Below are 14,837 nucleotides of genomic sequence, written 5' to 3'. Positions count from 1 at the left end.
ACATTTACCGTGAGGGAGGATTGGTGATACTTGTTGTCCTCTATGTGGAGGATCTTGTGATTATAGGTAGCCACGTTGAGCACATTCGCAATACTATGGAGACCTTGGCTAAGGAGTTTGAGATGACACATCTTGGCTTGCTTCATCACTTTCTTGGATTGGAGATATGGCAGACACAGGGGGACATCTTTCTCCTATATCCAAGAATTGTTGGAAGCATTGGGTATGACCGAGTGCAAACCTATCTCAACCCCTATGGATCCCAATCAGAAGTTGTCATAGTATGATTCCCCAGATGTAGAATAGGCTACAATGTATCGGAAACTGGATGGTTCTCTTATTTGGGTTCTCAACGCCCGATTTGATGTCAGTTTCTTGGTGGGACTTCTCAATTCTTTCATGCGAAAACCCGCCAAGTCACATTTGGAGCAGGCTCTTCGGACTCTACCGTATTTAAAGGCGAACCAAGTCATGCGGCGTTCACTATGCGGCTAGAGGTACAGACTCCCAGATCATTCTACGAAGATGAAGTGATTCGGATTGGGGTAGAGATCCAGATGGACGACAATTGACTACAGAATATACCTTTTTTTTTGGCTTAGAAGCAGTTTCATGGAGTAGCAAGAAAAAGCCTGCAGTTGCCTTATCTTCCATGGAGGCTATCTTCCATGGAGGCTATCTTCCATGGAGGCAGAGTGTCGAGGTGTTTGCAGTGCTACACGTGAGTCAGTGTGCATACAGAGGTTACTTTTGAAGATGGGATTTCCACAGCAAACAACAATCATGTACTCTGACAACCAAGATTGCATAGCCATCGCGAGGAACCCGGTATTCCATGCCCGGACCAAGCATATAAAGAAACACTACCATTTTGTTTCTGAAAAGACCAAGGATGGCTCTATCCGACTAGAGTGCATCCCGACTTCCAATAACCCCGCTAACATCTTCACCAAACATCTTCCACAGGCAACATTATCCTCTCATACCAACTCCTTTGGACTCGTTTCCCGTCCAGGAGCTGAGAGGGGGTGTTAGAGTTCAGTTTCCTGTCCGGTGGTAGCTTCAGTATCTCCCAGGAGCAAATTAGGGAGTGAGGGCTATTTTGTGGTTGTGCCAAGCCGTATCTGATGTAGATGTACCTGTTCTCGGCGATGCACTCCACGGTGTTTCTCACCGGTAGGCTGGCATCAGGCGAGACCTATGTACCTAGGGTTTCCCGGGGTCAGATGTTTGAGTCTTCTGCAATTCTGCTACTAAATATGTGTGTTAGGTCACTTTCAATGAGTTCACATATTTATTAGCATTTATTAGCCGTTTATCAGGATCGTGGAGTTTTGCGGCAGGTAGGAAAATCTGGGATTTTCCTATATATGCAACCCCTCCCCTTGTACTTTTGGCATGTTGTGCAGTGCAAAGATCCAACGTTTTGGGCTACACCCTCTCTCTAGCATTTTTCTCTCGCGTTTCAGTGTGTGAGGCACCACTCTCTCTCTAGTGTTTTCTCTCTCCACCATCAATCTCTCTCCCTAGCGTTTTTCACTTGTGATCACCCTCTCTTTTGCTAGCGCTCCCTCTTCTAACCGTAGGCACACCCTTTTCGGTGTGGCATTGCCTATGGTGAATTCCCGTGCCCGTTCGATGGGCGGTACACGTGCTGGGAGCTTGACGACGAGGAGATCCATCACGATAGATCCGAGATGTATTGGCTGCCCGGTACAGAGAGGAGGTTTGCTCTCAGTTGCAGACAAGTTCATCGCCCAATTCACCCTTTTCAACTACACCTTTGACGGATTCTCCTCCTTGCCTAAACCTATAGAACAAAACATGCAAGAGATAAAAATGCAAGAAGGGAAGGCCTTACCTAGCAAGCAGGCAATGTCTAGTCCCATACAACATTAGGAGAGCATAGGGAAGGAGTAGGGTGTTCGATGTTAGAACATGGCATCATGTACTGATGAACTAAGAGTCCAGTAGCTAGGCATGATTTAGAGGAGTAAGTGCATGGCTCAAAGGCTGATCAAAAGGCAGCATGGCTCATAGGCCTTGCGCACATGATCAGAGGCTCCCAAAATCTTGAATGGCTCTTGCACTCAACTCAAAGGCCATGAGGCAGATGCAAACCCCCCCCCCCTCCCCCCCCCCCCCCCCCCCCCAAAATAGAAATCCCTCTTAGAGTGCACCATGGACATTGGAAAACAAAGGAGACCACTCTACAAATAGAGAGAATAGATGCACCAAAAATACATCTCGTTTTGGATACAAAATCCAAGCAGAGTACCACTTTCTGGAAACAAAGCTAAGAGCTTCAATTCTAAGGCAAAGGATATTTGTTTTTTAAAGATAACATAAAGTCATCCTTTGTGGAAGATAATGACTTATTGAGGAAGATCTTGGAGTATCTTTCATTAACTCTAGCATCGATGAGCTAAAAGAGCTTCCTCAATGTTGTTCTCAATAACTTCGTTGAGATTTGCGTAAGGCTCATGTGAAGACGAGAGAAGATGCTTTACATTGACAGTTATGACCAATTCCTTGTACCAAGATTTCAGGTGCCACGGTACATTGAAGGTATGGCCAACCTCATTGATTGGGCCTAAGTTTGCGAGCACAATACTCCCATACCTTAGTTATAGAGTGTCGGACGATGAGTCCTAAGTTTGCAAGCACAATACCCCCATGCCATAGTTCTAGAGGCCTGAGTTTGCAAGCACAATACTCCCATAACTTATTTGTGGAGTGTCCGACCTTGCAGTGGATTTCGCTGCTCTAATGGCTGATGCTTGAGAATCCATACATATCGTAAAGGGAAGGTACCACGTGTCAACTGAAAAAACAAACGGAAACAAAAAAACACGTTTAGCACTACTGAATAGAAAGAGAGAGAATCCACACAAGACAAGGAGTGGCGGAGTCCCACTTCAAGACTGCAATGGCCCCAATCTGTGGCGCCCCTTTCGGTATTTCTTTATGTTGCTTCCACAAGGTACAGTTCTAGGGCTCTGCTCTGCTTCTCCACACGGTAGAATGCTCGAGAGAGAGCCCACATGACTTATTTGGAGGCCCTTGGCCTCACCCATAAACAATTACATCAAAAGCAGTTTCTAAAAGCTCTGGGTCCAAAAGCGCCCTATGGGTAGCGCTCACATGTCAACCTCAGCCTTCACAATTTGGCGGCTTGATCCATACAGTTCAGCCACATCATCATCCCCACGCAATTTGTGCCCCCTCGGCCGGTGATCTCTAAGTTGGTTGGGTTAGGATCTCTTTTCTCTTTTAGGCCACTCGGGCGACTTCATTAAGTTGGTGTTATGAGCACATCTCGAGCTAGAAGAGAGGAGACGCTCACAATATACAAGAGCTTGGAACTTGAACATGACTTTAATCTTGACTACAAGGCTTAATACTTGATTAAGAGAACTTGATTACAAAAGTTGGATTACAAAGCTTGACTTACAAGACAAGACTTGATAACAAAACAAGAACTAGAAGAGTACTTACCTAATAGGAGCCTCACAATTGGTGTTGGCAAGACTGAGGGCTTGCAGCCCAAGACCTCTATTTATAGTAAAGCTTAAGGAGGTTAAGAACCTTCTAGGTTCTTCCTCAAGTTTAAGGAGGTTAAGAATCTTCTAGCTTCTTCCTCAAGCTTAAGGAGGTTAAGACCCTTCTAGGTTCCTCCTCAATCTTCTAGAACTTTCTAGGACCTTCTAGATTCTTCATCAAGAGTATAGAACTTTCTAGAACCTTCGAGATTCCTAGAACTCTCCTACGAGCTCGCATCCGTGACAGTACCCCCCTCCTCTTGCGACAAGTTCAACGAGGAGCGGTTGTCCTTCTTGATATAGGGGTAGACTTCAATGGATATTGTTGTTGAAACTCACGAACTTTGACCGATGCGCGGTGGAGGTTATTAGATGAAGGCTCCCATTCGTTTGCTTGCATCATAACCCTTCCAATGTACAAGGTACTAAAGTCTTCCACGAGAGATTCTTGAGTGAAGGATTTACTCGATTTCATATTCTTCATGACTATCAATCTCTAAGGGCGGTGGTGGCTGTGAGCATCTTCCAAGAATTTGGCATTGATGAAAAGCCTCCAACAGTGAAACATGAAAGACTGGGATGAATCTTCATAGAATGTGGTGACTGGAGACCATATGTGACTGGATTCACTTGGCCAATTATCTTGAATGGTAAGTCTTTCATAGTCCAGATTTTGCTAAGGGCGAGATGAATGTAGATCGTCGCGGAGCAGCCACACTGGATCCTCAATCTCCTATGGTGGATGTTGGATTCGGTGTTCGTCCGTGCTGGCTCTATTGAACTCTTCTAATATTCATCGTCGATTCTTTATGGATGCTTTGTAGATGTGTGGCTAAATCTATGGCAGCCGGATTTTTCACTCGATGATTCATGTGGACGTCCATCCTTGGGTGTTGACCATAATTAGCAAAGAGGGGGGCATGTCGAGTGGAAGCATGAATAGTGTTGTTGTAGGCAAACTCGGCCAGAGCTAGCAATTCTACCCAATTGTCTTGATGGTAGTAAATTGTGCATCCCAGATATTGTACTAGAAACCCTCTTTGTTTGTCCATCATGCTATGGATGGTTGGCTGAAGAGAGGTTAGAAGCTTGAACAATCCTCTCCAAAACCTTGATGTGAATTGTGGCCCTCGACCTGAGACAATGTCATCTAAAAGTCCATAATAGTGATAGATATTCTCAAAAAAAAGCTTTTCCATTCCTTCCCCAATGAATGAAGAAGGGTGATAGCCTTGTCGTAGCTTGCGAAGCTTGGTTTCGACAACTACTTCTCCAATGCGCCAATGAGACTAACTTGAGAAGCACCATCTGGGTAAAGCTTTGGTTGCATGCATATGGACACCTCCACTTTTTGAAAGAAGCCTCTAAACTTTGATCTTGTCCCATCATACTTTTCATGTGGGTTGACCTTGGGCCCCCCTTCTTTGTTGTGGTGGACTAGCTGAAACCACGGGTGGATTTTTGCACGTAGTTCTTGGACTCGAGGTTCAAGCTCTTGCATCACTGGACCTAGCAAGTGCGGTTGCTCTACTTGCCCCACTAGACTAGTTGAAATCATGGGTGGATTTTTGGCCCATATTGGCTTCGTGTAGTTCTTAGACTCGGCATTGAAGATCTTGCACCACCGGACTTGGCAAGTGTGGTTGCTCTATTTTCCATAGTGCTCCTGAATTTCTTGCTCCAACGTTTGCAAGCTTGACATAACACCTTCCAAAACAGACTACATAGCTAGGAAAAATCAAGAAGTGAAGTCTTGCCAAACTGTTATGAGCGCTTCTCGAGCTAGAAGAGAGCGAAAGAGGGTGCTCACAGTATATAAGAGCTTGAAGCTTAATGAAGACTTTAATCTTGATTACAAGACTTAATACTTGATTAAGAGAACTTGATTACAAAACTTGGATTACAAAGCTTGACCTACAAGACGAGACTTGATTACAAGACAAGAACTAGAAGAGGACTTACCAGTAGGAGCCTCACAATTGGTGTTGGCAAGACTAAGGGGCTTGTAGCCCAAGACCTCTATTTATACTAAAACTTAAGGAGGTTAAGAACCTTCTAGGTTCTTTCTCAAGCTTAAGGAGGTTAAGAACCTTCTAGGTTCTTTCTCAAGCTTAAGGAGGTTAAGAACCTTCTAGGTTCTTCCTCAAGTTTAAAGAGGTTAAAGATCTTCTAGCTTCTTCGTCAAGCTTAAGGAGGTTAAGACCCTTCTAGGTTCCTCCTCAATCTTCTAGAACTTTCTAGGACCTTCTAGATTCTTCTTCAAGATTCTAGAACTCTTCTAAGAGCTCACATCCGTGACAGTTGGTAGGTCTTCTTCTTCTTCTGTTAGGTCTTAGGCCCCTCGGCAATGATCTGCAGGGGGCCTGAGGTTAGCAAATGTAACAAAAAAGTCTTCAAAAAAGGGCCTTGGCAGATTGTTCATGAAACTTAGCAAAGCATTGGCCAAACCAAAAGGTGAGACTGGAAATCCATGATGACCCAAGCATATAAGTAAACCAATTATAGAAAGGTCTCCAGATTTATCCGAATCTGATGAAAGACCTGCACTCGAACCTATCTATAAAAATTGAGTCATTCCATGGTGTTGGCCTATTAGATAGCCCACACGGGAAAGCAGGTATTTGATCTTCATTGTGAGTTTGGTTAGGCCTTTGTACTCAACACAAAAGCACATTGAGTTATCTTTCTTTCAAGACAGTAACACCGATGCTCCCATAAAGACTTACTAGGCCACACCCAACCCCAATCAAGGTGATCTGTCAGTTGTCGCTAGACCGCACCTTCTCAATTTCACTAAAACAGCTGATTGCTACTTCAAAAACATGACATACTCCCCTTGTAGGCTGCAAGTCAAAGAAGTAATCATTTGGAAGCACATCCTTGACATCAATAATAATTTCTTGAACGACTGCAAGTTGTAAGAACCAAAAAATCCAAAAGATTGACAAGTTACAAGGCCGATGGCAGAAGTGCCAAGCACTATAGACTCGCACAATGAGCATGGAAAACACTTGTAAATCGAAGTTTTTCGATATTTGTAACAATTGGAGTTACAAAAATCCATTATGTACTAGACTCACGTGGCTGTAACATCTCAAATCTGAGAGAAAAGTCTCTCAAAAGATTTTCACATAATCACATTAAACATCTCTCTCTTTCCCAGCCATATTTCAACACAAAGCTTCCATAATGGTTTCAATTCTGGCTTTCTCCATCAGACTGATGTCTCTTCCTTAAAGATTTCATAGTTTTGCTCTCCACTGCAAGACTCATTTCAAATCAGGAACAACTTCAAGAAAAATAAGCAATGCTTTAACCAAAACTGAAGGTGAATTTGACGCATCACCTGTCAGCACCCTTACAGAAAAGAAATATATTCCCCTCTTCGTCTTTGATCACAACAGACATTCTTTTTCTTGCACTACTAAACTCCAAAAGCTGCAGAATCTTGTACTCCCTGCATTCCAAGATGAAAAATAAATTGCTGGCATAAATTCAAAAATCCTGGCACACAAAATTACAAGATTTAGTGTCAACTTGTCAAGGCCATGACCAATCAACTGCAGGAAACTCGCAATAAGGTGCACAAGCCAGTGCAGTAAATGTTTGAGAGGGCAAAAGTTACCTACATATTCATGATCTGACCAGAGGCAAGGTCAAGGTCCTTCACCCATACACTTGACTGAGACCGCTTGTTAAACACAAAGCCAAGCTCTCTGGCCGCCACCACAAAAGCTGCTTCGTCTGGTGACTCTGCCTCATAGATGATGGTTCCATTTTCATCTTCCTCCGGAATTGCTGTGTGGCAAGTCGCTAGAATACGGAAAAACAGCTGTATTTCTGTTGCATAGTCTGCATTCACCCAACTGTTATTTTCTATCCTTTCATCCCGAAAATTGAAACCTTTTACATGGACCTTTGCAGGACTGTGGTTTTCGTCCATGTCATTGTTAGTTGAGTGGGTATTCGTCTCCTGTGGACTAATATGCTCCCCATGCCTTTGAGCTGCAGCGATTTCAACTTCTGTCACACCTTGACCATAAGAGATACCAGCTATGGAACACTTCAAAAACTCCATTTGGTTGCATGTCAAGGTACCGGTCTTGTCTGATAAAATGGTGCCTATTTGACCTAGTTCCTCATTCAAATTAGACGTGCGTGCACGAGCAGGGGTGTCTGTCTCTTCATCATACATCTGGCGGTCTTGATTGATGAACATCGCTTGTGCAACCTTAACTATTTCAATCGACACATACAAAGAGATGGGTATAAGATAGCCATATAAAAGAAGTGCAGTGACAAGATGCAAAAGAGCTGCAATGACTGGCTCTGTTGGATTGTAAAATGCATTGGAATCATCTGGCCTCAAATACCACCAATGAGGTGTCCGCTGTGAAGTGATAACACCAAAAACTACCGATCCAATTGCTGAGATAAGAAAGAGCACACTAAAAAGAAAGTAGATGATTAGGTCCATCCTTTTCTCAATGCGACTTCTCTTTGACGGGAGGGCAGTGGCATTTTGCATTACTTTTGTATCATGTCCCGTGAAAATGACAGCTCCATAGATGTAATCTGTGTTTCGAAGCTTTGAATCTCTCAAAAGAATTTGCTGGAGTCCCAGCGCTTGAGGATCCTCATCGGGCATTTCCAGATTACCAATGAAGGTATAGAGATGAGGATTGGGATCCTCGCACCTAATGACCCCCCCTAGCAATTTGATCTTGTCATCCTCTTCAAAATCTGTGGTCCGCTCTAATGATCTCTTCAGTTTCAAATTGGTTTCACCATCAAGGTTCATCGTTTCAACATAACAAATGCCATCCTCGAAGCTGGAAGATAGTAGTAAAAGGTCAGATGGAAAGAAGCTGTCCTTCTCAATTTTGACAACATCTCCCACCCTCAACTTTTTCCATTCTACAAGGACAAACCTTCCCTCCCCGTCATGTACAAGCACCTTCCTGTTATTGACCTCCTTGTCCTGTGGAAAGGTTTTGCAAACCCCGTCATCAAAGAAGCATACTCAGAAGCAGAAAGCTCAACTGAGATAGATTTGACAAGTATTCCAAAATCTGTACGAAACAACTGTTCACTATTATAAGCAATGAAATAATGCTAATAACATAGGATGATTCATGGGAGAACCTGGACATTAACAGCTTGTTATTTCAAGGTTAACCAGCTGCCATACTGCAATGCACCTAATCCATATCATATTGGCATAGTAGCATGGGAAGCCCATTTTTGGGCTTCCCATCCCCACTATCCTCCCACTCCCCCTCATCCCAGCGCCGTCCCCTTGTTTTGGACCCCATCCCAGCCGTTTGGGAGGCATCCCATGTTATTATGCTTTTTGGAGCTTCACGAAAACTTGCACAACACAATTGAAAAGGATGGAATGCAAAAACTTGAATGTGTAGTAAACTAAAATGTATTATCACAAAATCCACACTCCTGTTTTGTTCTAAAGCCCAAAATCTAGCATCAGAATCTGGTACCATTTCTGACTCATAGAAGAAATGAAGCAATACAAGCTCAGGAGTAGAGGTTCTCTTGAGAAATGCTCACAATTCCTTGGATGGATTAGCAGGCATAGTTACTTTTGTTCTTAACATAAAGAGAATACTAGAGGAGACGATCTTGCACGACAGAGGTAGGTTCACGACTCGGGAGCAAGGGAGAGAATTCAAAGAAGTGGAGGATGCCCCCCTTTTATAACAAGAGGACACTCTAAAGAGCTCTTCTCGACCACCCTAGACGGCTGTCCCATTACCCCTCTAGAGGGCTACCTCATGACGGCCATAGAGGACTGCATACTTGTTAAGTGCCCTAAGGAGCTGCCTCTGAGACCCATTTATGAACACACAAGAAAATTAGACAAATTAATACTTTAAAACGGTCAATTTAAAAAATATAGACAATAGCATAGGGCCCTGACTCGGGAGTCTCGGCAGAAATCCAGCAGATTCTAGAGAAAAAATCTGCTAGGAGGGAGAAGATTCGGACCCTAACTGTAAAATTCTAGAAAGAGAAAATCAACAGATTCTAGAGAGAGGCCATCAGCTGAAGCGTCCATGGTCAGAAAAGAATCTTTTTTTCTCAAAGGAAATGCTTTTTACAGTGGTAGTCAACCCTATTGCTAACCAAAGACTTTTGTGGCGGAGTAAAACACATTTTGGCAAAGTGTTCTTAGGAGGAGAAGCCAGAAGACCAACCAGAAACATCAAAAGCAGCTGGGGAGCAAGCTGCTAAAAGGGAAACACTGAAGCAGGACTACCAATTTTATGGAGATGCCCAAGGACCACAATGATGAGAGTACTCAGCTCTGCAAAGTGGCACAAAGTACAAGCTCAAGAGGCCTTAATCTTTCTTCACATGGGAGCCAAGGCCAATTTCATTTCTACAGAGATAGCATCTCGGCTTGGAATTTCGAGGACATGGATGATGGGACTATCGATGGATGCAGTGTTAGCAACACTAGGGCATTAAGTCACCGTAATGCCTCCCATTGGCAAGCTTTGCTTGCATTGTTAGGGTTGCATAGGGCACGAGGACTTCCATACAATGCCTCTTGAGGGATGTCATGTGCACATCTAACCCATGTGCATGTGGATAAGCTAACTCCTACTTCTAGGTTTTAGGACAGTCTAGGAAGTGTTCTGGCACCCTTGTGAGCCTATACGCAAGACATGCATGTCCAGGCACTTTTAGAGTAGTTGCATACCCTCTGATTGCCCATGAGCACAGCCAATGTCTGCTAGGTGTAGGCATAAGAGAGTGTTCCCATACAGAACCATTAATACCAAGCCTAAGGTAGTTACTACATAGCACCTCTTATTAGTGCTTTATTAACTTACTAATAAGTGACATATTAGCCGCATTAATTGAAGTCGTGGGGATATGAGGCTGGATTTGGCACTGCTCGACCCAATGGCTCCTACCCTAATTAAGTCCCCACTTCAGCAAGTCAGTTCAGTATCCCATGGGCAGTCAAACGCCCTAAGTACTCCGGCAAGCCTGCCGTTTGCAACCTCTAGTGTTTTCTACATCGAGCCAACCAGCATTTCAATCGCAGTACCATCAAGCACTAGTATTTTTCAGCCCTCAAGTACTCAGCCCATAAGCATTTTTGCATCAACAGCATAGCAGTTGCAGATTTCAGCCTCACAGCATCCGCATTTTCCACATTCAGCCCTAATCCCCATCTATTGCAGATTTCAGCCATAGCCTCTCCATCCGTTGTTGCAGATCCCCTCGCAGATCCAAGCATCAGCAGCAAGATCCCAAGTAATTTCAGCCTCATCACTCCAGCCTTTTCCAGCCATCAGTTTTCAGCTTCATTGCCAGAAGGTGCAGAATTCAGCCCGATCTATTAGCGTTTTCAGATTCCCGGATTCCCTCTTTGGATCGGTCCCCAGTTGCACATCCAAGCAGAGTTTCCTAGCGTTTCAGTATCTAGTCTTTAGCCTCGCAGAACCAAGAATCTACAACAAGGACCCATCAGCATCTAGGATCATTATATCAACATTGTGCAAGTAAATAAAGCAAGTACTTGCTCTGGCAACAGAGCAAGGGGGTCCTTGAGGGTGGTTGGGACCCGTCATGCCATGTCGTCTCTCTTTTCTCTCTCTCTCCTTCATTGTCTTCAGTCCAGTTTCTCTCTTTCAACTTTCAAGTGAAGTAAGGTAACCTTGTGTTTGTGCAGAGTACTGGATCCGAGCTAAAACCTTAAACACTTCCGTTGCACCTGACATAAAGCTTTAAGCTTGGACATGGAGCTCTAGCCTCTAGCTTCTACACCTTCTTTCTTTGCAAAAATCACAACACCCTCAAAGAACAAATGTGGTTCTACCTCTCTTTCTCAAGCTCCATCCCTCCCTCTCGTGTCTCAAGCTCCATGCCCCTCTCTCTCTTTCTCTCTAGAGTCAAACTCCATCCCTCTCTCTCAAGCTCCGTCATCATGAAACATCCCTGAATATGGTTCTAATTAGAGTGGTCGAATTCAAAAGCTTAGCTTATAGTTTTCCACTAAGAATGAGGTTATACTACATATAGCATATATAGTTTCTTTCGTCGATCGTCCCGGGCCTCCTCCTCCATCCCGTTCCACACCCTCTTGTTCCCATTCCCGTTCCGGATAACTTTGCTCCAAAGCAAGCCTCCTTGCTTCCTTACAACCTCACAGGCTAAATAATGTTCTTTCATTGTCACCGCCACACAACTCCTCTTGCCGCATCATCAAGCCCATCATCATTGTGTGGGTTTAGGGTTAAAAATTTTGCGTCGAGATCAGAGACACAATTAATCATTGCGTTCGTTTGGCTAGTCACGGACTTTCTCTCTCTAGGAAGGTGATCCAAGCCAATCTCTTTGTCAAAGCCAGAATCGTCCACACCATGCACTAATTTTCTCTCTCTAGAATTTGTTGATTTTCTCAAACCTGAATTCTGATTTTCTCTCTAATGCAGACTTTCTCTCTCTAGAACAAGACATGATTCTCCCTCTCTAAAACTGAGTCTCTACCTTCGCAGTTTAAAAAATTGCGCCCCAAAACCTTATGCAAATTAAAAACTGGCCCCAAACTTTTTTTTAACGTTAGCTTTTGCTTTTAAGTGGGTTCGTAAAAATAAAGAAGAGGGGGGACGCATGCTTTCTAGCAACACCCCCCCATATGCGTGAGCCATTCAAAGCTATAAAAGCCCCCCTCCCCCATACTTGCACCACGTGAAGTTTTGGGGAGGATTTGTTCCCATTGTATCCGCTTGTTCAAATAAGAAATTAATGAAAAAGCCTCTTTTTGCATACATGATCTATGAAAACTTTCCTTCTTTCTACAAATCTAATCATTTTCCCCTCTTGATCAAAGTCGCTTACACTTCTTACAACAGTATTCGGATTGTTTTAAAGAACCCCCCTCTAGTCTATTGCCCCCTGTTTGCCCTGAAGATCATGAAATCCCCCCATCTCGGATCTTCACCTCCCAATAGAGAAAAATATCAACACAGTAAAGTATAACAAGATGAAATTTTCAGCGAAGTCACTAAATTATTGAACAAGAGTTACATATAACCGAGCTCATCTCCTTACTCTTCCCCAATTCTCATCGTACAGAAGAAGGATGGTCATGGCACATGTGTATTGCTTACCATGCCTTTTACAAGATCACCATTGAGAATTATTTCCCTATCCCGAGTATCGATGATATTTTGAATCGACTTCAAGGATCTTCTTGCTTCAGTTGCGGATACCATCAGATTCACCTCAAGCAATCATACGTACCAAAGACACACTTTTCTTATATGAATTTTTGGTCATGCTCTTTGGATTGACCAATGTCCCCTCCAGCTTCAATTGTATGATGGAGCATAATTTTCACAGACATCCGGATTTTGTTGGCACTTTCTTCAACGACTTGATTATAATTCTCCGACAATGAAGACGAGCAACGATGACAGCTAGCTTTGGCTTTAAAAAAATTCGCAATCACAAATTGGTTATCAACGACATTACCTCGGCCATATCATTTCGGCAGATGGTGTTCGCATAGATCCCGCCAAAGTTAAAGCGATACATGGGTGGCCCTCATTTGACATATGTCCATGAAAGACCGTAGTTTCCTCGGTCTTGCTTCTTATTACTGGCAATTTATTGCACACTTTGCTTCTATTGCTGCTCCACTCCATGATTTGACGAAAAAAGGAGCTCCCTTCAAATGGACTTCTATAGAAATTAATGCTTTTGACACTTCGAAGCAGAAATTTTCTATTGACCTTGTCTTGGTTCATCCGGATTTTCAGAAATCTTTTGTAGTCAAGAGCAATGCGTGTGGCTTGGAGCTATACTTGAGCAGGATGGACATGTTGTAGCTAATGAGAGTCGTTGCCTACGACCTAAGAAGCCGTCTAGCAACATCTGTGAAAAGAAATTACTTGTTGCTATGCATGCTCTTGTATCTTGGAAACGTTACCTCATTGAAGCCAAGTTTGTTGTTGAAACTCACCATCGGAGCTTCGTTATTTTATGGATCAAACCAAAATTTATGAGAAGCAAATACAATGGGCCAATTTCTTATCCCTCTTTTCACTTTCAAATCAATTTAATAAAAGGCAAAAACAACAAGGTCGCGGATGCACTTTCACGTCAACGGTATGCCACTTCTGTCACTATTGCTATTCACCCCGAACATGATGCTTTGAAGGATTTATAACCTATTGATCCCCTCTTTGCAGATGTTTTTGAACGACTTATGTCTGGGTTCTCTGTCCCGAGCTACACTATGACGGATGATTACCTTCTATACTGTCACAAACGGGAGCGCATAACAATATAAAATATACTCGGATAAATAGAATTCTTACTTAATACTGAAGCCAAAGGATATAGAGAGAAATAAATAGAGAGAGCGAGAGAGTGAGAAGATCGACACAGTACTGGAGACCAGAAGATGGGTTGGTCCCCCCCCTTAAAGAGAATTCTTTATTAGGGAGAATCTTTTTACAAGCACAAGAACCGGAGAAAACCCCTCCGTCTAATTTTCTGACTCGATGGTCGTTCCTTCCCGTAAGGGAAATCCGAGAGACGAGCTCTCAATCCTTTTTCCATCTGAACTCGGAGTCGAGACTCCACAGACAATTTCTGAATTCCGTTCCTGGAATTCCCAAGCGTAGGCCGAAGCCTTCTCGCTTCTCCTTCGCGATGAAGTACTTGCAAACACACACGCAAACACACGACAACAATTCGTATGGCGAATCCACAATAGATACCTGTCGCTCTTGCGCGGGAAAAGCGACTTCCGTGCTTCGTAGTCTCGCGATCTCTCGCGTCTTCGGGCTTCTCTTGCAGGCGTTGGTAACAGTGAGGGCATGTGGTGCTTTTATAGCTCCTTCACCACAGCACGAATAGCAACTCGCGAAGAGATCGCGGCTAGTTTTTTTTTTCGTTTTTTTTTTTTTTTTTTTCCTTCTGTTCTACCCGAAATAGGGAGAGAGAATTCACTGGCTGGTTTTGTTGCTTTATATTCTAAGTGGCTGCCCACTTATTAAGTGGACGGCCGGCATATTTTTTAAAATTGGTCTGAACCTGCCCAAAAACTCAATAAAACCTTATAAGTTAAAAACAATGCTTTCACAGCACTTCCCAAGCGTCCCTGGATACAACCACATGCACGAATGCAATGCAAACATAGATTCCTCGCGGAAAAGCGTTTGCTCTTCCCGGAAAACTCATTCAAATTTTCCGCTTTTTAAGAAAAGCTTCTCAGAACCCATCTTTATTCTTGTGCTTGCGTCTTTACGC

At 43.4% G+C, this 14,837-nt stretch overlaps 1 protein-coding gene across 3 annotated transcripts in view; it reads right to left on the bottom strand.

The window, feature by feature from the left end:
* The window catches only part of LOC147421563 (putative phospholipid-transporting ATPase 4), an 87,685-nt gene that overhangs the window by 60,037 nt on the left and 12,811 nt on the right, over positions 1 to 14,837 (bottom strand). For all 3 annotated transcript variants that reach the window (XM_086503791.1, XM_086503792.1, XM_086503790.1), the window contains exons 2-3: positions 7,172 to 8,523; positions 6,889 to 6,999 (exon numbers count right to left, since the gene is read on the bottom strand). In XM_086503791.1, the coding sequence (XP_086359917.1) occupies positions 6,889 to 6,999; positions 7,172 to 8,523 (1,463 nt within the window). The remainder of the gene's footprint in view (positions 1 to 6,888; positions 7,000 to 7,171; positions 8,524 to 14,837) is intronic.

This window comes from Adiantum capillus-veneris, chromosome 27 (assembly GCF_014529385.1).
Source record: "Adiantum capillus-veneris isolate H3 chromosome 27, ASM1452938v2, whole genome shotgun sequence".
Lineage (NCBI taxonomy): Eukaryota > Viridiplantae > Streptophyta > Polypodiopsida > Polypodiales > Pteridaceae > Adiantum > Adiantum capillus-veneris.
The sequence above is the reverse complement of the archived record's forward strand: the minus strand, read 5'-3'. Positions and strand labels throughout refer to the sequence as shown.